The following is a 24,296-nucleotide window of genomic DNA, read 5'->3' on the forward strand; positions in this document are numbered from 1 at the left end:
TCCTCATACAATCTAATTGACTAATTAATTTATGATTATTCCTCAATATACAATTAAAGTTTTCATCAAAAATACCTTGCTTCATGGTCAAATTTTTTCTACTTCCAAATTCAGATTGACATGCCACTAATTTCAATTCAATTATCCATAGGAACTTTCTTATGTTTTAGCAGGTGTCATTACTCCTTACTTTAGGACACTAAGTATACTATTGTGCATTTGTTGATTCTAGTGTTGAAAACCTTTGGATTTGCTGGCTTCTTGAATAATTTATAGTGACATCCAAAACATTTTCATGTCATAACAAATATGCTTCACGCATAAATCATATACTCTTGACCAGCCAACAAACCTCTTTAACAAGGCAAATACACAACTATAGGATCAATAAAAAAATATTCTTTGTTAGCTCTTTTCTAAAGGAAGAATGAGCTTTCCTTGCTCCTTCTCCGCCGTAGCTGTTTGAAAATGTAGGGTGCAGCGGAAATTTGGCAAAGAGGATATAAACTAAGAAGAATGTTATGAAATGTGACAATTCTGTAGCTACTTTTGCAGTAGAGAAGTCTAAATCCATGAATGTGTATTTGACTACTATATAGATGTGACAAACTAAGAATCATGATCCGTCACAAATTGAAATAGAATTTTTTTTTTCTTACAATTACGCATTCAAGTCTTGTCACTATAAACAGGATAAAAAAAATTAATATTTCAAAAATAGTAAACTATATGTAAATTATACTTGAAGATGAAGGTACAATAACAGGAGGCTTTGGCATTTGAGTTCACGACCAACTTATCTACAGCCCTTCAACAAATACGAAGTTGGGCTTGAGAAGCTCATAGCTGAGGATTTGCTGCTATCACCTTTGACCGGAGTTCCACATTCACTAAAGTCAAGCACACGTCGTTCCATCTGCAAACAAATAAATTCCTTTTAAGCTATAAATTGACTAAACTACTGGATTTGTTGCACAAGAAAGGGATCCTGAAATCTTCTTAAGCAAAGAATTGAAGTGTGAAAAATAAAATTAACAGCAAAGATTTTTTCACTTTAGCGACTGGAAAAGTATCCACCCTCCTCCAAAAGCTTGGAGAGACTTGGGCTGTAGCTTTAATTAAATCATCTTCGACGCAATTTCGTGAAAACGGTCCAGGAAAACGCATCCCTCATAATAAATTTCTGATAGTTTTAACTAAGATTGTTATGTTTCCCTTTATTAGGAGATCTATAATCTAACTATATGTTGTCTCTGGTTCTCTTGCATATGGCGTAACATATATCAAAATATGTTTCAGCTTTCAAGAATAAATTAAAGGGTTATGTCTCACGGGAAAGGATAGGAATAAATTAAGCTTTACCAAGGCACTTGAAGCTGACTGAGAACAGTCCCCACGCTGATTATTAGGATCGATATCTTCCTGGTCTTCATCCCCATCGTTTCTGGACTTACCTTTAGGTAACGCCTTAGGAGTTTCATTTCCTAAGATCTCATGAGCACTGGCATACTGAGCAGCAGTCTGTTCATTGATCTGTTTCATCAACCCGATTGCATCGTAGCTTCTGTCACCAGGGCTCATAAAGTACCCAAAATCCTATTAAAATGCTCTTTTTTGTTATTGTGGTCAAAATTAAAATCTACTTCAAGATAAATAATATCCAACAGAACCAGCAGTACCTCAATTGTAATTTCAGTATCAATCCTGGGGCTGGACAACAAAGTGTTGATGAACCAAGGAGATTTCCATGCTGAAGGCGACTCAATGCTTTTCCTAAATGGTGTTCCACCAAATCTGAAATCATAGAAGCAGTCAGACAGAAACGCTGAAAATTGGCATTGAATAATTTTAAAATGAAAGCATAATATCAATGGTACCAATTAGAGTTCAAAACGTTGCAAATAACAACTAAATAAATGAATTTTTCAAGTGCTGTGCAATGAGATAACTACTTAGAAAATCAACAGTATCATCATATAAGGTTAAACGGATTAAATTGATATGGTACTTAAGCCTAGAGGTTCTACCACTACTGCACTAATATTTTGGGTTGGACACTCCTTTTGTACTCAATCCTAACAAGTCGTGTTTTCAATGAGGGTTGAGTTACCAAAAAAGTTACTTACAGTCTGGATTAAAATGCAAACTTGAATATCATAATCAAAATAAGTGAAGTCGTCTAAAGAAGAAAAGGACAACCACCGGGTCTATAAGGAATCCAATGTTGAATACAATAAACTTAGATGTGGTACTCATGTTTAGAGATTCTTCTGCCTAATGGACTGGTCTTTTGGGTTAAATTCTCCTCTTGTACTTAAATCCTAACACAAAACCTCACACTCCTTATCAAAGTTTGATCGAAAACTCACACACACACACACTAATAAAATAAATAATGAACAGTTGGCAGTAACACAAAATTATAATACAATTAGTTTGAAGAAAATTACATGCTACATGTTTCCAGACCACCATCATTTCCAGTGTGATCACCCGAATTCTCCCCCGGGCCTGATGAACTGACAGAATGTATACAAGTAACGGCAACTGAAAGTCTTTCATGCTCCTTTAACCAAACAGATGGTGAATTAATCCTTGAGCATGGATTTTTTTTAGTTCTCGCACTTAAACTAAGAACTCTTTCTGATTTCAAATTTACTTGATCTGGTGAATACATTAATAGGTCATTCACATCATGCTCAACCAAAACTCCAGACGGTTGTTGGACCTGACAAACAAAATAATGGCATAAGCTTTTGCAAGTTTTTTATAACAGCTTATTAGAACAGAGCAATACTTACAATCTCCTCGGCAGCGCTACCATCATTATCGATCGCAGAATCAACAGAAACAGGTTCCTGCTTAATTTTTTCCTGAGAACTACCATCACCTGAATCTTTTTCAGATTTTTTGTCGTCCAAAATAGCATGCTTATTTTTCTCCCCTACTGATTCCACTTTAACAGCTTGTCCACAATTCTCTTTATCATCTTCAACAGAGGTACCAGAGTCCCTTTTCGGCATTGAAGATGGAGGAATCAAATCTGCTCCCTGAGCCTCATTGTCATCAAACATGACATCCAATCGGGAAAAGTTTTTTATCAAGGTTGATGTCATTTCAATCTCAAGTTTCTTGTCAATTCTTTTATCCGACAATGGAGATAAGAGATCTCGGTTTCGTTTCTTTAATATAGATGGTGTACTTGTAAACGTTTTAGCAGCACTTTTTAACAAAGCATCTGGGCTATCATCCCGAGAAGGAGAGTCCCATAATCTAAAAGGAGTTAGACAGTTCATAGAAGACATCATAAATTGGCGGATACCAAGGGGACTGAATTCTTGCTGCATATCGCCCCCTGACTGTATAAGATCACAGCTTAAGAAAGGAATGTCCAAGCTTGGGAAGCGGGGAGGTTCATAACATAGAGCACCTGTGTCCTGTTCTGTATGCACATATGAAGTTGACTTTGCATCTGATCCACAGCCAAAACTATTTACAGGGACCAATTTTGAATCATCTTTGACAACGTCCGATGGCTCTTGCATTTCAGTGTTGTCTATCCTACGGATACAAGGAGGACTGGACAATTCACTGGCATAAATTATGTTATCCTGCGTTCTGGAGACAAACTGCTGATCCTCAGAGCCAACCAACTGATTGGCTTCGGCCGTATACATCAACCTATCTCCAGTAGAAGAAACAACTGAGGGGACAGATGGTAATGATGACTGATAAAGAAATGAGGGGCCTTCTAATAAATCAACCATATTTACACATTTATTATAATCTTCAGAAGAAAAACATCCATCGCTTATTGCTTCTGAAAATAGGATTCTGCAACATTCATCGTCTGACATCAACATGTGTTCGGGTTTAACAGAGTCTATAGATGTCGGTTGCATGGTTGTTGCGACACCTAACCCCACCGAAGTCTGAAACGGAACATTCATCATGCAATCATTTTGGAACTGTGATGATTCCTGCCCAAAGTCCAGTGAGGAAATATTGGTCAAGTCAATTAAATCAAGTTGGCCTTCCCCGTTATTGGAATTTCCAGGGTTGTGTGAATATTTCTGTTCAACGCAAATCTCTTGGTCAGCCATGTCTGGAAGGGATACAGTTACTTCATCCAGAGACACGTAATATGGCTCTGAACAGGATGCTTGACTAGGCTCTTCATTTGGCCTGTATTCCTCTCCAGTACGTAAAGCAACACTGTTCATATCTCTGGCTGATGAAAAGTAACCGGCATTAGCCGACTCCTGGCTACACTGTGAAACTTCCTCTCCTTCAGTACCCCTTGGACCATTATCTTCTCCACTCTGCTGCAACCTCGAAGAGACGGAAGCAATAGGTTGATTCGGATTTCCAGCAAGTGGTACATTTTGTAACTGAGTAAGCAAGCCTGATGCCAAGTAAGAATCCAATTTCTTTTTTACGGAACTGTTCCAATGGTTTTTTATAGCATTGTCTGTCCTGTTTCCACAAAGCATAATCACATTACAAATATTTAGAGCTAAACAGAAGAATGAACTTCAACCGCACATGGAAAACCAAGAACGTTCCGGTCAGAAGAAACCCAACGAAATCAGTCCCATAACTTACATACGAAACCACAACTCCAAAAATGGAGTGAAGGCCGCTAAAATGTATGCCTAAATAAATAGTCCAAACTTGAAGAACATATCTCTTTATTTTTTTCAAAATTATTATTCTGCTGAAAATGTGACTTATTTTTCTCATCCACTTGTTCCACTACAACTTTATACGTGTTTATTCCTGCATCCCATTAATAAAATTCACCCCATTAAATCGAATTTTGTTTTCTGGAATACAATAGATTAATTCCGGAAATTTTTTTCCGGAAGACACTTATCCCACTCCTATTCTGGATCAAAGTTTCCGGAAAGTCTATGATGGGATGCAGAGAAAAATTTGATGGGGTGCATGAAGAAACACCCCTTTATGCTATAAGGCCCAATAAGGAAAGTTTGTGTACAAGGCCCATTTTTCCTGAAGAAAGAAACGAGGAATTCTCGCAAGGCAAACCCCCCACCCCAAAAATATAAAAATCTAATCCTCTTTCAAAGAAAAGGAAAAAACTCGATATACCTTCCAGGTAATATCTTCGCTAATTCTGCCCATTTGTTCCCATAAATCTGATGCGCACGTATGAGAGCCAACTCCTCTTCCTGAGTCCATGCTTCCTTATTTATGGTAGGATTAAGATGATTATGCCACCTGTACATTATGCAAATCATATAAATAAAAATGAACTACATCCTTGAAATTCTCTGAAGATAGTTTGAATAAAAACAGAAGGATTTATGTTCCTCTATCAATTTTTTAAATTTTCATCTTTTTTACTGACTTATCCTGAATAACCATCTGATACATGTTATGACATGACTCAAATGTACTTTTCATCCCCTTGATTGTAATACCAGAAAAACCAATAATACAAATAAGTAACACCATCGTTTATTATGTAACACGAACACATTATCATGTGGCACAGAGACAAATATAGGTCAACTGAAAGTAGAGGGTTGAGTAATCCTTAAACATCATTCAAGAGACTATCTAAAAACTTATATGAAGTTGGATTCATCTTATCAAAACAAATCGTTATGTTGAGTTAATAAATTAATTTAAAAAAATATAATAATGTAATATATAATTTTTAATATAAAAAATATAATTATTCAAGAATGGACCAATAAGCCTATGGATTGGGATAACTTAAACACATTTAATCTGGAATAGTCCAGTCCAATTTAGATCATAACATTTTTTTTTTCAGATCTATTAAGCCAACCTATTTTGACATGACTAAAATATCTTAACTGAAATTGTTGAAATTTCAAGTTATAATCACAAAAATACTATATTTGAAATATTAAATTTTCAATCAGGATATTTTATTACTGTATCCTTAAAGAAATAGAAATCATATAGGCATACCTTTCTCGACATTGCTTACCAATGCGTCCAGGTAACTTCTGTGCGATAGTAGACCACTTCTTGGGCCCATATCGATTCACCAAATCAATAATGATTTCATCCTCCTGTTTGCGTTTAGTTTAGATAAGCAACTTCCGATTAGACATATAAACAGAAAATTGGTACAATCTAATATCATGTCAGAATATATAGCAGCATGTACAGATAAAATCAACTGGGGCAATGGGATGGAAAATACAGATTACCTCCTTAGACCATGGACCTTTGACAAGTTCAGGATTTAAGACTTTCTGCCACCTATGCAAGCATTGCACATCAGTTCTATCCTTGAAACACTCCGCTGCAAATAAATATGGCAATCAGAACAAGGTCAACAAAATATTACATATAATTAAGTTGCATAAATTAAAGTGTGTAAAACCATCAGGTGTAAAAATTATGAAAATAAATTATGTACGACAAAAATATTAGAAATATAAAACGAGTCGAGGGGGACCAACATATAGATCCCACGAAACGTATTCCTTCGCCCCCTTGATATCCTTTTGGATTATTCATATTACTTATTTAGAATTGGAAGTATGCACCACATAAGTGGATCCTGCTTCTAAAATATTACCTATTTTTTTCCAGTTCTTTCCTTTAAAACGCTGGACAGCCTTCCGCAAAGTCTCGTCCTGTAAAAACAAAAACACATGAATATCCCCTAATAATATAATACAGGACACAGTTATCAATCAAACTTTATATATAAGAAATTAAGGAAAAGCTGTCAGAAGTCCTAAAATTTTAAATGCTCATGTGTATAAAAAAAAAGCCGGGGTATTATTACATTTTCTGCGAATAAAATTATAAGAAAATAACTATGATTGCAAGTAAACAAACATTTTGTATGCAAAATTTATTTGAAAGGCGTTAACCTGCTTCACTTCACCAGTTACATGATTTTATAGTGCCAAAAAAATACGTTAGTGGACAATAAAAAGATAAGTTGAGTACATGAAATTTTGTGTCACAAACTAAACGTTACCGAAATTCCAAAAGAGTATGTCTCAAGTGTCTAAGAAACCCACCTCTTCAGGTGTCCATTGTCCTTTTGTAGAGCGCCTGGTTGGGCCAGTAGTCCTCCTACAAATGTATTTTATTGTGAGAAAAAACTCACTTCATCTCTTCATAGAAACAATTGCCTAGCCCTAATAATCTTTTCTTTTGTTATAAGTGAAATTTTATTGGAGAGAAACGATAGGACAAACAGCAAGAACTACATTGGACATACAAAAGTTAGGAAAGTGAAGATACTAATCCTCGGTCCTGTTAAAAAATAATTCTAAAAAATCAAGCAAGTGTGCGAGGCCTAAACATGTCAATTGTTAAGTGCTAAAGGTGAGAAATATTTACAAGAAATGCCTTGCGGCTAGCTAAAGAGTAACAGGCTAAACACATTCATATATCAAGCTAATGCTAAGGGTCTGTCTTAGATGAAAAGAACAGATGCTCTTGTTAGTCTAAGAGTGTAGTGAAATAAAGTTGATTTTGAGAATTACCCGTGCAGAGCTCTAATTTTCTGAACGCCATCTGTCACCCCATCTACAGCAGGGATTGTCCTCTCACCTTCCATAGTTTGTTGCTAAGATAACTAAAATAGCTTACCCCGATTCCCACTGCACTGCAATTATCTCTCCAATTGCTTCTCCAAATCATTATAGTCTCTCCCTCTATTAATAAATCACATGAACACAGTTCTGCAAACAAACAAAAGCATGAGAAGTTAAAAGCGGAAACGAAAAATAAAAATAAAAGCTATAAACCAAACAATTTAGGGAAACAATGTTCAAATCTTCAAAAAAAAAAATTCCTCTGTATATCACCGTGTCCGTAGATTTACCACTGGGATCACAAGCGTCAACATCTACCCTATCAATTTCTCAGTTCTGTACTAAACAAAGGTCCAGGAAAACTATTGACACGTAATTAAATAAACAGAGAGCAATTCAAATTCAAAATAAAGTTTTTCAAAAACTAAAATTCCAAAAATAGACTTATAAAACTCATCCTTAAAAATTTGAGTTATAAAAACATTTCAAGGTCAGATCATTTTTCCTCAACCAAAAAGGATATTCAAAATCAACATCCACCTCACCGTCTGATGGTTCAATTATATAATTCAGTACCAACATCGCAGTGGAAGAAGACTAATCTACACCTCCAAAATCACGCATAGGATTTCAAAATTAAAACACTCACACTCAGAGCAATTCAAATTAAAGTTGCTAAAAACCTCATATTCCAAAACAGAACCCTGAAATTCATTGCCAAACAAGATCAAAGTTAAGAAATCACGATTCGATGTTGGGAAATGGAACACGCTAACAAAATGGAATGTGACCGTTGAATGTTTTACTCACCACGATGAGGTTCAGAATCCAACAAGGATAGAGAACGGAGGAAGTGGTCGAAACTGTGCGCATTTGCAGATCCAAGCGCGAGCGAAAGCGAAGTAAGATCTGCAAATGCACGTCAACCACCAAAATTGAAGAATGGAAGATGGAAAAGAGAAAAGAGAGAGTTAAACGGTCTTTCTTCTCTCTATTCAAACATAAAGGGGCGGACTCTTCAGTTTCAAACCCTATGCTTAAATCTCGAACATCGTTCAAATCTGGACGGTGCAGATGTTGACACTTAGATAAAGGTTTCCATAGCTGCACAGTAACACACATTTTTAAAAAAATAAGACACGGATAAATTTATTTTTAAAAAATATACTATTCTGTCACCACTCTTTTTTTTTCTTCAAAATTTCACTGCCACTCATTATTTTAGTATTATTTATTTAGAGTGGTCCTGTTTTTATTTAACCATAAAGTAGCTATTAGTGTTATGACTTTTTTAATTTACATTTAATAATTATAAAAAATCTAAGCGTTTAATAATTAGTCAAACTCACCTTTCATGAAAGTTAATGTACTTATGGCACTAGTCATGTATTAGTTGAAATAATTCATTCATTTAATTTACAAGCTAATATAGACAGTAGTAGAATAAAATTTAAATTTTAATATAAATCTTAAAATTATAAAGAACAATTAATATTTTCAGTTACTTTTAAACATACTTTAACATGGTCTGACTTTTACTATGTGAAAATATAATTAATATTTAAAAGTAATAATATTAATTTCTTTTTATTTCTTTTATTTGTAACTTATAATTAAGGATTAAATAGAACATAAACATTAATTAATGTTTTATTTTATCATTAAATTTTATTAAATTCACATTTAAATTAATTAATGTTTTATTTAGTCTGTGATGTTTTCAAGGAAAAAACTTTTAATTCTAATAAATGTATCTAATTTTTATGTCATGGTAATATGTTTTTTAATTTTTATTTATTTAATTGAGTCTCAATTTTGTTTAAAAATCAATAATATTATATTTTTTTTAAATTGGTTTATTTGATGGTTTTACATTATCTTTATTTTTATTTTTTTCTTAGTTTATTTGTTATTTTTTTTTTCTTCCTTTACATCACCGTTAAGATATTATATTGTTCCAATGGCTTTTTTTTTAAGTAACTTTTTTCTTTTTCTTTATTATACGTTGTTTATATTATTTAATACGTTTTAATTTAAACGATGGTTTCAAACAATATTTAATATATAAAAAAAATTACATTGTTAAATTAAAATAATAATATCCATTTGTATTTTAAGTTTAAATATCATAATACAACAATGTCTTGGAAGGAAACTAATTTTAACTTTTCGTTTAAGTTTAACAAAAATATATTTAACTCTTATAATAAATTTAATTTAATACTACACTATGTAAATTAATATTAAATTTATACAAGTTTAAATTATATAAACAACAATGTTAAATTTATACAAGTTTAAATGATGTTACAAACACTTTAATAAATTTAATTCAATCTTACTTTATAAAAATAACAATGTTAAATTTATACAGGTTTAAATATATCTCCCAAACAACTTTTTACAAATAAAGATATCAATAATTTAAATTTTATGTAGTTTGATTTTTAAAAACCTATATTTTATTATTATTATTATTATTTAAGATTGTGTAAATTTTGTCCTTTTCACTTGTGAACATGTTTCATATATGCATGTGAAAGCATTGGTAATAAGTACTAAGAATAGGAAAAACTTGTTGAACTCAATAACTTATTAATTTCATTAGGAAGAGAGGGAGGGGAGAGATACATATTTATGACTTTATTGTTATAAATATTAATTAAATATTTTATTTTCAAAAAATAAAAATAATAACAAATAAAACATAATATATTATGAAGTATTATTCAATGCTTAAATCATACATATTTTATTTTCTCTAATATCAAATATTAAGAAAAATAATAATTATATAAATATTAAAATAACAATTTGTTAAAATGAACTAATTACATTTGTCAGACTTCATTAAAAACGCACCCAAAACCCTCTGAACGGACGCTAGGTGTCAAGCGAAAAGGATCCGAAAATCAGATAGTGGAAGGTAGGTGTCGGCAGATAGTGGGAGGCAAAACTTGATTTTCAGAAAATTCACGTCACACTCTCTGCATGCACCCTTCTTCCCCAAATTCTGAAAATCTCATTTCTCCTCATTCTCTCTAAAAACTCTCCCTTCTCTCTACGAAATCTCACCCTTTCTCTTTTTCGATCACCACTCAGGCACCGCTGAAGCACTCCCGGCGTCAAGAGCTTCCGTTTAAACCGATTGGTTTATGATTCTGAATCGATGAGTCTCTTTTTCTCTAGTACGTTCGGTTATGTCTTGCATGCAACTCTTTGGTTCTGGTCATCTGAGTGAGTGGTAGTAGTCTGAGTGTTTCTAGCTTTCTCTATAGTTCAGTATTCATGTCAACGTGATCGTCGAACGTTAGCTTTATGGTAGAGGGAAGTTTTATTTTGATTCGTTGGAACGTTCGTCTACACTAGAGGTAAGGGAAGCTTATCTAATTTAATTTGTATGTTGTTGTGCTGCATGAACGTTCGTTGATTTGATGATTGGAAATGAAATATGATTGTGCTATGTTCTTATGTATGAAATATGAAATTTCTATGATATGGATGTATGAACTTATGTAGATATATGTTGAGAAATGAGTTGAAGATAAATAATTCTAGTATGAAATTTCCCCTATGAAAGTGTACGTTCGTCACTGAACGGTCCTTGACCGTTCGATTTTTCTAGTAAACTTGGTTGGAATTGGATTCTTTCATTTGGAAAGAATCCTAGTTGAGGACGAGCGTCTTCATTTTGAAATACTATGCTTGAGCGTTTGGCCAAGCATAGTGGTTTCCTAGTATTCGGTTATAAGTTTAAGTATATATATATATATATATATATATATATATATATATATATATATATATATATATATATATATATATATATATATATATATATATATGTATATGTTCGTTGGTTCTTAAACACCTCTTTAAATGGTATCTTATTATATTTATAAATCCTTTTACTTTAAGTTTAGTAGTGCTCGGTGTTACACCAAGCGCTCATTCTCTTTTCGTTTATAATCTCTCTTGATGCAAATAGTGTTCGTCCAACTTCAATAGTTTTCTCTCTACAGTGCTCGGTCATTGACTGACATTCGGTTTTCTTGATGCTAAACTCAAATAAGCTAAGTATTTGTAAACGTTCGGTTCCTTCATGTGAATTCTTCTAAGTATTATTCTTTTAATGTCTTGAAGTGTTTGTATCCATTGGTTCCGGTCTAGATTCTTAGTACTGGGCATGGTCTTTTCAGTGTTCGGTTGGAGCTCTCATGACTCAGTTCATCTAACTGGCTCACGTTGTAAGTAACGTTCGTTCTAGTCGTCCTTGTGATATATGAGTGTACTCGGTTTCTTTCTCAACCCGATAGTAACCCTCTCGGTCTTAGTCTTTTCTGGAACAGGAGACCCTCGGTCTCACTCCAAGTGTTCGGTCTCGTTAAAGGTTAAAGTTTAACGTTCGGTTTTGCTACCCTTAATGATCCTTGTACAAATGGTTTAATTGAGATGAGTAATCATGAAAGATAAAGAGAATATGATATGGATGAAATGTGTTGGATTATGGACGAGCGTTCCGGGGAGGAATGACTCATGAATGAATATTGAAATTGGTAAAGTATGAATGTGGGCATGCTAAGCTGGCGGTTCATCCTAATGTTCCGTGAGTACTCGTCCTCACGTAGAGGAGGGTAGGTCATGTGTGGGAACGACAGGAGATCCTAGTCCTTATGGTTAATTTGGACAGATAGGACTAACCTCGGGTGGCAGCTGTTGAGGGTATCCTAGTTACTACATCACCCTGGTGCACGAACGTCGTAGCTACACAGATTTCATACAGTCCGGACAGTCAGTATAGTCTTAGGCTTTTGCATGAACGAATGATGATTTATCTTGTTTGGTTGATTGTGTGAAATATATGTTTATACATGAATTAAATTACATAAGCTTACCCTGTGTTTCCTGTCTTGTCTTGTCGAGGTAGAAGTTAAGACCGAACAGTAGAACGTTCGGTCAGTAGTTTAGTTTGATAGTAAGGTGATCGTTCGATCACCTTCTCCTTTTGTTTTGTATGACCATTCAGTTTTGGCTTTTGTAAACCGTTCGGTCAGACTTGCTTATCTTGTACAGTTTAAATTTGTGGTTCTTTCTGTAAGACCGTTCGACCATAATTGTACTTTTTCTTTTAGTGTAAAACTGATCTGTATTATTATTCAATGTAATTATTCTATTATATAGTTTTAGACTGTATTTTTAGGATGTTACAACATTTAAGAATAAAAAGATACCTAAAAGTAATTTATGAAATTAATATAAAAAAGTTAATCAAAGTTTTTTAAATCACCTAAAATATTAATGATTTTTTATAAATATATAGAGGTTATTTATGAAATATAATCTCTTACTTTCATTTTTCAATTTTAAAACATACCCATTTTATTCAAAATTTTCACTATTTTGTAGAAAGAACCTCGCATCATATATTCATTTCTGGTTATTTCTCCTATAGTTTTTCTTTCACTCCCTCAACTTTTTCACTGGATTCAAGAAAAAAAAAAGGTTAATGCAAATGATAACCAACCTTGTGTTATTGGTCCATCAGACTGCAACATGGGAATAACAAATATGGCACATGTGATTAGTTTATTCCATTGCTATACCAGCAAGTTTCAAATAAAATCAAGAATATTTTCAAATACACCATATAATTCGATTCATTGACTGTGTTTCTAGGTATTTAAATAGTTACTACAATTAATATAATAAAAATGTAATATCCGTATACAAGTGTGCTATTTTCTTTTAGTTTAAATTTGATTGAAAATATGATATGATATAGTATAATATTAATAATAAATATACAATACTAGAAAATAACAATTAGAAATAAAAAATATAACCATTAACCTATAAATGAAATATTATAAGAGTTAAAAATTACAGTTTTAAATCCTTTCAAAAATAATTTTATCAATTAAATTAAAACAGTTAAAAATATTGTATAAATATGTCTAGTTTTATCAAGTTATTTGTGTTAATTTACAGATAATTACAGTTTTAAATCCATTCGAAAATAATTTTATCAATTAAATTAAAACAGTTAAAAATATTGTCTAAATATGTCTAGTTTTATCAAGTTATATTTGTGTGTTATTTTACAGATAATTATACGAAATACTTATAATCTAACAGCCTAGTTTAACATTTTCAACTATCAGTTAATGTTCGTAAAATCTATTTTTATATAATCTTTTGTTTTGAAATATATATTAACATGAAATTATCAAAATTGCATAATCAATATAATTAATTTAGATAAATTTTTCAAAAATATAATTAGATTGATTAAATTTAACTATATCTCATAAATCGCTATTCTAAATTCTAGAAGTAACCGTAGCAAAATTACACCTCATTTTATATTATTTTTTCTTAATTTAATAGTTCTAGTATATAACCGTTATATGAAAGATAAAATTCAAGAGTTATAGAGGGAAATTACATTTTTTGTAATTAATTTAGAGTGTAAACATACTTTAACTTTTTCAAGTATAAATAATTTGAAATCAGTCCCTCCAAGTTTTATAGTTTCTAATTCTTAAATAATTTTTTTTTGTGTAGTCTGCATTGGAATATTAAATGTTTTTAATGAATAGTAAGTGTTTTAGAAATTCATGAAAATCTTTAAAAAATTAATGAAATAAAGTGATTTAAAAGTAAATCATAATATTATGATTTTGGCAGTTTTTAGTTTTAGAATTTTTTTGAAAAGAAATAACTTTTTGCTTTAAAACATAAAGAAATTATGTTTCCCAGATATATAAATTGTCTTAATCTTAATATTATGAATCTTTAATGGATAAAATTTTAAATATATATCTAAAAGTTTGGATTAGTTCAAATAGTTTAGTTATTGCACTTAATTATAATATTCTGCAATGCATGAAGTTTATCATGGTTTGGTTGCAAAGATTTGGAAAAGAATACAAATCAAAATCATTCGAAAATAAAACAAGGATAAAATAAAAAAATATATAAAACTTAGAGATATATAACAACTTCAACCTAAAATTCCTCAAAAGACATACATGGAGTTTCGGAAGAACAAAATATTTTGAATCACATCCATTCGGCAAATCTATATCCCAATGGAAAAATGATAATCCAACATATAAAATGTGATGATTTCTAATATACACTCCTTGGGCAAATAAGATTTCAATTTTCCAATTTTAATTAAATTTCTCGCAACACAATCAACTGTCGTTCGTTATGAAATATTTCTAACATACAATTACAAAAATATTATATAAAAACCATCTTTATTGAAACCAAACATGTTTTCTGAATACACACACATACGAAAGGATTTAACTTTTCTTACGATTCCTGACAATTTGTAAGAATTCTCTTCCTAAACATTTCTCCAAAGTGTATTTGGAAAAATTAAGAGAATTCCCCAACCGCCAAGAACTTTCGTATGTTTCACCAGATCAACGGACTAAAATAAGCTTCATCATCAACTGATTACTCTGGAAAAAGCGCAAGTGTGAGAAGCAATATATTTATTTACTCTAAAAATTGTTTTATCCTATCATCGAACACATTATTCTATTCTATGTCATTATGTAAAATATGAACCTCGCAAAAGAAAAATAAAAATATATATATATAAAAGGAACGTGATAATATAGAAATATGGCAAGTAATGATAATGTTACCATGTAATAACGAAGAACCATAAAAACAAAACTTAGTATATGAGCGGAGAATTCAAGAAGCAGTAAGCTGGTTCGGAACCTTGCTGGTTGATATGGAAATTATGCAGCACCAATTTTCTGAGCCTTATTTGCACGACCAAATCTAGAACCGTTATCTCTAGAGCGTGCATGTTTGCTCCCTCTACCATGCCATCCTCCCCTGCAATGAGAATATAACTAATTTGTGTTCCACCCTTACAAGAGCAACCAATAGAAAAACGGGAAAAAAAGTCCAAAAAAAAAACAACGGTAAGTAAATTTCAGAGCATAGTTGATTCCAACCACGTACCTTCCCTGCTTATTCTTAAATTCTCGGTGTTTGCCTTGATTACCACGAAGACGGCTCCAGTATTCTTTTTCGGCCTCACCTGAAATCATTATAAAAAAAAAAAAAGACTATCAGCTTATCCAAACCATTCTCACTTTGGTACTAATCTCACCAACTTCTGTACTGATGATGAAAAATAATATTTTAGGCCGTAAACGAAATACAAACAAAAACTAGATAACTGCATTAGTAACAAAAGAAAATGAAGTAGAACTAACCAGTCACTGGATCTAAAATAGCAATGAAATTCTTTACCACCAAACCGCCCTTTTCTGAAATAACTGCAGCAGCACGAGCTTTCTGAGAAGCTTCCGTTTCTTCAAATCGAATATATCCTGACACTTCTCCAATCTTGAAATCGATGTACTAAACAGAAAACCAAGCACATTTGATCAATTCAGAAAGCTTGTTTATGGCCAATTTTTCAGTAGCAGGACTCTAGCCAGCCATCAGGTTGAGCAAAAAAAACTACAAACAAAGAAGTATCCTCCTTCCAGAAACAGGAAAGTAAACTCCAAAGGGGGTGGGTGCCGAGTTATATCAGACAGCTGCAAAATCTTAAACAAACAAGGCAAAAAGCTCTATTAGCTGAAGGATGGGGGAAACCCTACTACCTTAACTGTACCAAAGTTTTCGAAGACACTCCTTAAATCCTCACGTGAGACTACATCCATGTTGTCCTTGTAATCAGCAGCAGAAAATTTTTCACCGGCTTGTGGCTTCTTTTCTGCTCTTTCTGTTTCATTTGTTTCTGTTGTTTCATTCTTTTCTTTGCTTTCAGTTTCCTTTTCTTCTTTCATCTCATTGTTGTCTTGACTTCCAGTTTCCTTGGATTCACTCATCTCATTGTTGATTTGACTTCCAGTTCCATTTGCTTCTTTCATCAGATTGTTGTCTTGACTTCCAGTTTCCTTTGCCTCTTTTGTCTCATTGTTTTCTTCATCCACCTTTCGGTCATTTTCTCCAGCAGCAATTTCAGACTTTTCACCTGTTTTGGGGACAGCACTATTATGTTGATCAGAAACGCTTTGGTCTGACGGAATTTCTTCTGAAATACTCTTTAGTTTGAAGGCAATAATTAAGCCTTTAGGGTAGCTGTTATGAAAATGAATAAAAACTGTAAGTCAGTGTGTATACTTTCCTTTGGGGCAATAAAAAGATTGACAGCTTTTACCTTTCTTCTTCATTTGAGTTATTCTGGTGATTTGAACCCAAAGGTGGACGAGATTTTTCAAAATCTTCTAATTCTTTTTCCCTCTCTGCATCAAAGTCCTTCCTGAATTGAGTAAATATAAACATTAGATATATCCATATATTATCTGACACAGTATTAATCCATTTCGTTTAACTATTTCAAATACCAAAATTCTCAAATTCAGTAATACGACTATAAGTTATAAGCAACAATTCAGTGAATTTGAATTATTGATAAAATGACACCAGGACAATGTGGTACAAAAGAAACATCAGACACATGTTTTAGAATTTAATTAATCTCAGGTAAAGGTACTCTCGAAGGTTCTTACTTGAGTTTTACTTCTAACTCAGCCCCAGCATACACAAATTTCTCTTTCATAACTTTTTCTACTTCTTCATCTGATGAGAATTCAACAAGGGCAGTGCCACAGAAGAACCTTTTGTCTCGCACATGATGGGGAAGCCGAACACTATTAACCTGAAACCACAAAAATAAATCCATAAACTATAAAAAGGAGATCATACAAAGTACTTCGTACTTAAAAACTACCAGCTAAGAAACAGTGTTTCTATACTCATTAAAAGTAACACATAAATCTAAAGCACTCAACATTAAACAAAAAAACACAATGTCATGGTTCATCTCTTAGTGGAGAATAATGTCATATGACAAGCATTTTGGCAATGATCTCAATTCCCTTTCAAGAGCACCAAAACTTCTTTTATGCAGATTTGACTCCTGTTGACTTGCACCACACATTGACAAGGCACGAAGAGTAAAACATGGTCCATTTTAGGGAAATGTTTGCATGTCAATCATGATACCGATCACAGACTCCCTGGTGTTATTATTACCTTAGCATATTGACCAAAGAATTTCTCCACATCTTCAAGTTTCAGATCATATTCAAATGGTGATACAGCAAGTGTTCTTATCTCCACCTGCTCAACAACTTCTGGTTTCGGAAGTTCTGTTGTTCTGCCAACTCTTTTCCCTAAAACATAAGAAAAACGAAAAAGAGAGAGAGAGGATATAACTGGTCATTCTTCATCCAACGTAGGAACATTTTCATCCACATGAAAAATACAATGCTCCACTGAAATCATTCAATTGTTCAGCTCACGAAACAGGAAGTTCTAAAGTAAGTTTATTTATATGAATGTGCTTTGTAAATTATTCATCCCAATGACCAAAATAAAAACTTAGTAGAAAAAAAAACACAATAGCACATTATTTTGCAGATGTTGATGAACACTTCAAGTAATCAAAACCACAGAAACCCACAAAAAAGGAGGGAAAAGAAACTAACCATCTTCAGAGATCTTGAGTGAAGCCGAATTTCTCAAAGTTTGCGCAACAGCATTCACGATATCTTGGGGCACTCCATCGGGATTCACATCACCCAAACTAAGGTGCTTACGCATCCGATTAAAAGAGCAAATCAGAGCCAAACTAATCACTGTGCGATCACGGTCAAGGCTATTGATTAAGACAGTCACACAAAAAAAGAAAATAGCTGATACGAAAATGAAGAAAAAGGATACAGCCATCTTCGCTTTCAGTGATACTCTTCCTCATAAAACCATCGGTGAGAAGGTTGCTGTCGCTGAAATAAAACTCCACCTGATGAAAAAAAAAAGGAAAAAGGTAACTAAAAATTGAATGAACAATGATAGTAGCAAAATTAATGTTGAAATACAAAGCGAGATTGAATACGAGTCGTACTTGTCGTATCACTTTCTTAGTTGTTTCTTCGTCTAGCGATTGCGTTGCCATGATGAGTGCAGAGAGTCACAGAGTGGGAGAGAGGGTTTAGGGTTTTGTTGGTAACTGCCAAGTACCTTCAACTTTGGGCTTGAGTTATGTTATGGTCTAGTTTTGGTAGTTTTAAACAACCACTTTCTGAATTCTGAAATTAAAACGAAATATTAAGCGGGATTATTAAACCATTAGCATCTCCTTTTGTTTTATTTTTATTTGAAATTTTGTAAGCTGAACCATAATGTTTTCGTGATAAATTTTGAAAGAAAATCAAAATTCAGGATTTTGTAAAAATAATTTAATTAACTAAATTAGATGATTCTAAATTTTACTCAAAAAAATAATAATATAAAATTTGTTATATTTTTTTAATTTCTAGAAAAAAAAAAATTCTCACAGTTTATTAACTTGAATCTCAGTTTATTTTTCTTCCAAATTTGAAATATTTTCTATAATAATTGCAAAAAAATAATCGGACATATATAAGTGCCATTTTCTAAGTGGAGTTAGTGAGAATTTGTTTTATTAAACCTAAAAAAAAGTAGTTATAAGGATAATTATTTTATTAATCGTATAGAAATCTCCATAAATATATTTTATACTTTCAAACCGAGAGATGCAAGTATTAAATTCTCTTAAAATGTCCACTCTTCTCCTTTATCAGATGTAGATACATCAAATTTTTTGACGATAAAAGAAAATACATCACAATTTATATTAAAAATAATAGAAATTTTATTTTGGAGTTCGTTGATTTATTAAAATGCATAATATAAAATGTTTTCTGCCTGATAAAATTATTTAAAACACAAAACTAGTGTTTCTCCGTTTATTCTCTCACCCACTATCTTGATCAGTTAGTATTTGTCATAAATCCTACTTCGTGCTTGATCACACACACTTTACTTTACGGTTATTAATTAATATATGTATAGTGCTCCTGAAAGGATTAAAGCGAGAGTAAATGTATGAATTTAAGATAATTTTAGAATAAAATGTGTATTTTTTAAGAGATTTAAAAGTGATTGTAAATAAATTTAAAAATAAAGTTTGTAAAAAATTTATGAGAAATTTAACTAATGTAATAGATGAAAAAAATAAAAATTATTAAATTACACTTAATTTTAATAGTAATAAAAAAGTATATTATGAATAACATATTTTTTTATGAAAATTATTTGAAATAGTAAAATTAAAAAGAAAATAATAAATAATTAAAATAAAAAAGAAACATGTAAGTTATAGTAAAATAGAGAAATATAAATTTGATAAATTATTTAGATAAAAAATTTCATAAATATTTAAAAAAAAATTAAGCTGAAAAGAATTTTTTTTGAGACATTTTGACGATGCTATCTTATATTAACAAAAGACAATTTTTATTTATGAAAATTTATTTAAATAAAACTAATGTCCAATTCTCAAACATCACAAAATTGTGAGCTACTAAAAGATACGGGGAAAAGAGATGTCTAGCTATTCTAACTCTAAGAGATGTCTCTGTATCCAATTTGACATTTTGTAGATCCTGTTGAACTTGCTTCTGTGCAAGAGTACTGTTTTGGGGTTTCCTCTAAAGATTGTTGTACTTGTAACCACTAAGATAAGGGGAGGTAATTATTTTTGTATGAATTTATTTTATAAAAAATATATGCATATGAATGTTGAACTGGTGTGCTCTTGTGAAACTGTTTTATGACTTTTATTGTATTGGGTGTTGTAACTGAAACTGTGAAATTGTGCATGTTGTGATATGATGAATTTAATCTGTTTTGAATGAGTTTGTTGTACAGGTACTGTTTGAGGTTGCTGTGAGAGGAAGTGAAAATATTAAAATTAGACATTTCAGATTTAGAGCATAAGAGAACAAGTAGATAATTTAAATAAATTAATTGTTAATTGTTGAGAGCCTTTCTTTGTTGGTAGGATAGAGGAACTTTAAAAACCTAAGTTGGCACATCCCTGATCATAGAGCATCTCTGGTCTGGTCCAGTCAGTTGTGACTAGTCATATGTGCTAGCGTCGAAGGTGAGTTTGATGCGTTCAGACATCTCGGTCCTCTCCGGTGACCAATTAAGATAAAGAAAGATCTACTAGGATGAAAATAAAATAAAACAAGTTGATTGTAGATGCATAAAGTTATCATATGTTAATTTCTAGTCAATTATAATTTTAGAAAATCAATGACTGTGTTTTGGAATTTAAAGTAAGGATCCATATATAAATATATATATATATATTACTTAACGTTATAAATATATATTTTTATATTATATTAAACTAATATATATATATATATGATACGTAACGTTATAAATATATATTTTTATATTATTTTAAACTAATATATATATATATATATATATAATATTATATATATATATATATATATATATATTAGTTTAATATTATATATATATATATATTAGTTTAAAATAATATAAAAATATATATTTATAACGTTACGTATCATATATATATATATATATATATATATATATATATATATATATAGATTTAATCATTCCGGAGGTCTTTATTTTCGGGCAGAATCTTAATTTAGTCATTTTCTTTTTCGGCGTCTCAATTGAGTCCTATTTTTGTTAAAATTGCAACAATTCGGCCCTTGCTGTTAAATTGAGCCTAACGGCGCCAATATCTGATAAACGTGGCACGCTGTACTGATTTGTACTGCTTTTTTCTGCTTGACGTGGATAAATGATGTGTATTAAGATAGTTTTAAAATTAAAAACTTTGTAAAATTAGGAGAAAAGTTAAAGGACAGAGTGGAAAGTGGACAATTGAGGAAGTATGGTTTGACCGATGTAGTGCGCTAATTGGGCGAATATCATGAGGGAGACTTCTTGGAGCCTGGGCTCGGGAGAAGTGACCCACTGGAAGAGGAGGGGGAGGAGGTCGGACCAGGTGGAGGGGTCGTCGGGGAGAATTGTAGCGGTGAGTTCAGAGATGGTGTCGTAGAGCTTCTTGGGGATGGATTTGATGGGCTCTTGTTGGAGCGAGGAGAGGAGGACGAAGTGGAGGGAGGAGCGAGCGGCCGGGGAGAGGAGTGGCCAGAGGAAAGAGTCGTGGTGGTGCGTGAAGTGGCGGCGGAGGAGGATAGCGGACATGGTTCGGGTCTCCGGTTTGGGGGCGGTGTGGAGGATGTGGGCCAGGCCAAGGAGGAGGGATTCTGGGCGGGTCTGCTTGCAGAGGTTAAAGAGAGACTCAAGCTGAGAACGCTGGTCGTTGGAGAAGGACATCAAGTGTGAAATTAGAGATTCGAGATGAGTAGAATCCGGGCCGAGAATTAGCGTCACTTGGGCTTCGTTCTGCCTGGGATCGTTGGCCATCGATGTCTGTGTTTTACCGATTAAGAATTGAAGAACAGGGGAATTGAGAAACTGTGTTGTGGTGCGTAGAGAAGAAGAGTGAAAAAAGCGAGGGAAGACGAAAAAAAAAGGTGGAACGACAAGGGTTTGTGTTTTCTGATATGTTTGAGGGAGGGATTTTAAATGGCGGGTTGGGTTTCGATGTCCGCATCGCTGTCCTCCGCTGCCTCCACTCTTCCCACAACTCCGACGAAGACGACAACTGCATGCTCTCTGTCAACGTCAACTTCAATTAAAACCTAAATCCCCAAATTCATACCCCAATTTGTGAAATTGATTAAACCTTGCACGAACCCTACAAGAACCCCACAATGTCAAGACAAACTTCTCCCAATCCCAATCCTTAATTAACATGTTGAACAGATCTCTCGGATGCCATTAAAGCTGCCATGGAAAAAGGTAAGAGCTCTGCCTCCACTAGACTCCGTCGACTACCACCGCCGGGGTCAGTGGGTTTCTCCCCAACCGCCACCTCCGCGGCTGTTAATCTCTTTGGCAAGTGCACCAAATCGTTCAAGTAATAAACCATGGTAAGACCAGGTATCGTTTTCCCAAGAGACTCGTAATACTAGAAAATTGTGCGATTAACAACTCATCTAGACTCAAGAACAACTCATCATTTAAGAATATGTGCAAAAAGATAAATTCACAAGTAATTACAAGGTTGGACTTTGGTATTGAAGGCACTTGGAAATGGAAAAGACTAGAAATGGTATGAAATGACATTGTTAAGGTTAGTTTTCACCAATGCACTCTTGTGTATAACCAATTTCATCTCCTCTCTATCAATTTACTAAAGTCAATCCACTAAAACACTCTAGCCCTAATCCCTTAGGTGAAAGAGCCTAGGTTTTCCTTATCAAACTCCAATCCCTTGGACAATCTAACAAGCAAACCCGCATTAAGAACTAGGATCTAAGACAACATGTGAATCATATCCCATCCCTGGCTCAATGACCCACAAGGACTCTTGTTTCAGTTCAAGATTTCATATCCCATCCCTGGCTCAATGAAACCCTAAAATCAAGTCATGAACGTCCCCATTACATGCAAGCTTTAAGATCGGAAACAAGAATACTAGTAATAGATAGAAAATGCATTTATAAATACGAAACAATCATTCATTACACAAGAGTTCATAGGCTACATCTAACCCTAACAAGATGAATCTGGTTCTCCATTTCCATGGAGAACCCTAAAGCTTACAAACATGGAAGATGGAAGAAGAAGGAGACCCAAAGGAAGAGGAGGAGATGTTCCCACAAGCTCCTCGCGCCCTCCATGAGCTCTAGACGTGAAATCGCGCCTCCAAAGAACCAAAGACCATTTTTCTTTCTGCCTCGTGAGTATATATACTGCCCGAATTCTCGCTTAAGCTAAATTATTCTCGCTTAAGCGAGAATTCTTCTTGGAGAAGATAGTCATTCTCGCTTAAGCTAAATTATTCTCGCTTAAGCGAAAATGACTGTTAAATCAATGACTTCCTAGATCATCGAGGCTCTTCAATGTAATGGAGGATCTTCCTAACATCAAAATAGATCAAAGAAAACAAGGGATTAGAGTATTATTTACGTAATGTAGCCCAAAATATAGATAAATACTAAAACTAAATAAAAGAGAGGATTTAAGCAAGTAATAAGCTAAAGAAGAGTTGATTTTGCTACTAAAATGATGCTTAGATAATGGTAAGAATTAACATTATCAGCGGCTACCATTCCCGTCTTTAGCACCATCATCAGAAACACCAAAACCCTACTTTCCATTTGTTTGTTTTTAAAAAAATATAAATATACACGTCAGACAGAGTAGCCCCTACACGTCAATTAAAAACTCATTCCGGCGTGCCACGTCAACAAGACACTGACGCCGTTGGGTTCAATTTAACGGCAAGGGCCGAATTGTTGCAATTTTTACAAAAATAGGACCCAATTGAGACGCCGAGAAAGAAAAGGACCAAATTGAGATTCTGCCCGAAAATAGGGACCTCCGGAATGATTAAACCTATATATATAAAATAAAGTAAGGATAGTTGTTTCTTATATTGAAACGTGAGTGTTAATCAATAATTATATTACTTGTAGGTATGTATAAATTGATGCATTTTATGAGCTGTTATGGGTTAGTTGGAGCTGTTTGGTTCTTGGTATTGATTAACTTAGATTCAATTGTGGAGATGTTATTTTTATAATTTGTGAGTGGTGAGTAATGTATATTGTTGAGATTGTGTATATGATGATTGTGGTAGAAAGTATATGATTACAAAGTGACAGTACGGTTCATGAACGTAATTTCATGATCCTCAAGGAGGGGATACATGGTGGTGTCCTGGTAGTGTGTAGAATGATTGCATGGTAGCTC

General features: G+C 33.0%; 3 protein-coding genes across 3 annotated transcripts; all 3 read right to left on the reverse strand.

Annotated features, from left to right (window-relative positions):
* Nucleotides 1-567: 567 nt before the first annotated feature.
* LOC108321847 (transcription factor MYB3R-1) lies at nt 568-8,576 on the reverse strand. Its single transcript, XM_017553724.2, has 12 exons — nt 8,370-8,576; nt 7,509-7,706; nt 7,038-7,092; nt 6,584-6,641; nt 6,210-6,304; nt 5,965-6,068; nt 5,113-5,241; nt 2,802-4,476; nt 2,451-2,728; nt 1,680-1,794; nt 1,363-1,596; nt 568-916 (listed from the first exon to the last, which is right to left on the reverse strand). The coding sequence occupies exons 2-12, from the start codon at nt 7,580-7,582 to the stop codon at nt 797-799; spliced, it is 2,937 nt and encodes a 978-aa protein (XP_017409213.1). The 5' UTR covers nt 7,583-7,706; nt 8,370-8,576; the 3' UTR covers nt 568-796.
* A 6,573-nt stretch (nt 8,577-15,149) lies between these two features.
* LOC108321780 (la protein 1) lies at nt 15,150-18,672 on the reverse strand. Its single transcript, XM_017553633.2, has 10 exons — nt 18,514-18,672; nt 18,333-18,411; nt 18,098-18,247; nt 17,643-17,782; nt 17,117-17,265; nt 16,765-16,866; nt 16,205-16,685; nt 15,809-15,956; nt 15,552-15,630; nt 15,150-15,422 (listed from the first exon to the last, which is right to left on the reverse strand). Exons 1-10 carry the CDS (start codon nt 18,562-18,564, stop codon nt 15,323-15,325), a joined length of 1,479 nt encoding a protein of 492 aa, XP_017409122.1. The 5' UTR covers nt 18,565-18,672; the 3' UTR covers nt 15,150-15,322.
* A 2,651-nt stretch (nt 18,673-21,323) lies between these two features.
* Nucleotides 21,324-21,899, reverse strand: LOC108321792 (uncharacterized). Its single transcript, XM_017553651.2, has one exon. It carries the CDS (start codon nt 21,897-21,899, stop codon nt 21,324-21,326), a length of 576 nt encoding a protein of 191 aa, XP_017409140.2.
* Nucleotides 21,900-24,296: the final 2,397 nt, after the last annotated feature.

The sequence above is a fragment of the Vigna angularis genome, chromosome 4 (genome assembly GCF_016808095.1).
Source record: "Vigna angularis cultivar LongXiaoDou No.4 chromosome 4, ASM1680809v1, whole genome shotgun sequence".
Taxonomy (NCBI): domain Eukaryota; kingdom Viridiplantae; phylum Streptophyta; class Magnoliopsida; order Fabales; family Fabaceae; genus Vigna; species Vigna angularis.

What these genes read in the sequence shown, in the direction of transcription:
- LOC108321792 (XM_017553651.2), bottom strand. Translation starts at nt 21,899, where the DNA reads ATGGCCAACGATCCCAGGCAGAACGAAGCCCAAGTGACGCTAATTCTC.
- LOC108321847 (XM_017553724.2), bottom strand. Translation starts at nt 7,582, where the DNA reads ATGGAAGGTGAGAGGACAATCCCTGCTGTAGATGGGGTGACAGATGGC. An exon ending in GGTAAGCAATGTCGAGAAAG is followed by an intron (nt 5,242 to 5,964) that starts GTATGCCTATAT and finishes CATAATGTACAG; the next exon opens with GTGGCATAATCATCTTAATC. An exon ending in GCGAAGATATTACCTGGAAG is followed by an intron (nt 4,477 to 5,112) that starts GTATATCGAGTT and finishes TTGTGGAAACAG; the next exon opens with GACAGACAATGCTATAAAAA.
- LOC108321780 (XM_017553633.2), bottom strand. Translation starts at nt 18,564, where the DNA reads ATGGCAACGCAATCGCTAGACGAAGAAACAACTAAGAAAGTGATACGA. An exon ending in ACTCAAGATCTCTGAAGATG is followed by an intron (nt 17,783 to 18,097) that starts GTTAGTTTCTTT and finishes CTTATGTTTTAG; the next exon opens with GGAAAAGAGTTGGCAGAACA. An exon ending in AACTCAAATGAAGAAGAAAG is followed by an intron (nt 16,686 to 16,764) that starts GTAAAAGCTGTC and finishes TTTTCATAACAG; the next exon opens with CTACCCTAAAGGCTTAATTA.